The sequence below is a fragment of the Populus euphratica genome, unplaced genomic scaffold, assembly GCF_000495115.2.
Source record: "Populus euphratica unplaced genomic scaffold, PopEup_1.0 scaffold1788.1, whole genome shotgun sequence".
NCBI classification, from domain to species: domain Eukaryota; kingdom Viridiplantae; phylum Streptophyta; class Magnoliopsida; order Malpighiales; family Salicaceae; genus Populus; species Populus euphratica.
In genome coordinates, this window is record NW_011501645.1 from 20947 (window position 1) to 22303 (window position 1357).

Below are 1357 nucleotides of genomic sequence, written 5' to 3' on the forward strand. Positions count from 1 at the left end.
AATTCATAGCAAAATCATCCATATATAAATGAATGCATTCACAAGACATTAAAATCTCCCATCATTCATATTGAATACATGAAGGGTTGCATTCATGAAAAAACTCCCTTTTTAAATGTCTATTTGAACTCAAAACCAATATAACAATAGATGAGTAAACTCACTTATCAATTTCAATCAACTCATTAAATCATAGATGAATACAAAAATATAAGGATTAAATATTATTTTCTAAGACTACAAGGTTAAATTAATTATTTTCTAAATTAGATTATTGTCATACGTTTCTGTAGGTTTGAGCGATGCAAGTTTGGTGTTTTAACAATGTTTATGTTTTTTTGTTTATTTAATTTTAGTCCCAAATAATGTTTATGTTTTTTTGTTTATTTAATTTTAGTCCCAAATAATGTTTATGTTTTTTTGTTTATTTAATTTTAGTCCCAAATAATGTTTATGTTTTTTTGTTTATTTAATTTTAGTCCCAAATAATGTTTATGTTTTTTTGTTTATTTAATTTTAGTCCCAAACAACCAAATTTATTATTAATTGGTGTTGATGCCCTGAAACTAATGACGAACTGGCAAGAAAAACAAAAGTTGTATATATTAAAAGAAAAAATGCAAAAAAATAGTAAAAACCATGCAATAATACATAGAAAGATTTTATAGTCAAAACTAGCAACGCTATACTTATTACACTAATTAAGAATGCTTTCAGAGCTTTCCTGTGTGTCGGTAATTTTCATCAATTATTTTAAATTGTAACATTAAATGGTAAAGCACCAACTCAAATACTATATCCCAATCAATAATCTCTTCCTAGAAAACCAATTTATTTCTAACTAACATCAAGGATTTTCATCTTTTCAAGTGAGGAAAAGAATGAAACAATATTCATTAAAATTTGTAACTTGAAAATATAAATTACATCATGGATAACAATTAACAACTAGGTTGTCCAATATAAAAGCAAATGGAAAAGATTCCAAAGAGCATTCAATAAAACTTCCAAGCATGGAAAATGATCTTCAAGCCAGCAAATACATATCAACATGTTAGATGGAAGTATCGTACTGATTTGGAGCAACTTCAAGCATCTCTATATAAAGTGATCTTGTACTTCATGTCAATCAAAGCTTTCTTCACCTTCTCCACTCTAAAAAACCATTAAACTTCAATAGAACTTCTAAATTTAAAAAGAAAGTTAAATGTGCATGATTGTACATGCATATTGTTATTACAAACAAATTCCCATCACTTATAATTAAAAAACTTACTTTATAATAAAAAAAGGTCAATATCACATCTTTTTCATTTTTGTTTTAAAATATCAAGTTTGAAATAAAATATAAAAACAT

General features: G+C 25.4%; 1 protein-coding gene and 1 long non-coding RNA gene across 2 annotated transcripts in view; one reads left to right on the forward strand and one right to left on the reverse strand.

Annotated features, from left to right (window-relative positions):
* Window positions 1-533: 533 nt before the first annotated feature.
* On the forward strand, window positions 534-1147 carry LOC105118215 (uncharacterized). Its single transcript, XR_840912.1, has 2 exons — window positions 534-734; window positions 953-1147. It is a non-coding gene; the product is annotated as an uncharacterized LOC105118215 (long non-coding RNA).
* A 19-nt stretch (window positions 1148-1166) lies between these two features.
* LOC105118216 (TMV resistance protein N-like) overlaps window positions 1167-1357 on the reverse strand; it is a 5323-nt gene continuing 5132 nt past the window's right edge. The window contains exon 6 of the mRNA XM_011016115.1: window positions 1167-1171. Within this exon, the coding sequence (XP_011014417.1) occupies window positions 1167-1171 (5 nt within the window). The remainder of the gene's footprint in view (window positions 1172-1357) is intronic.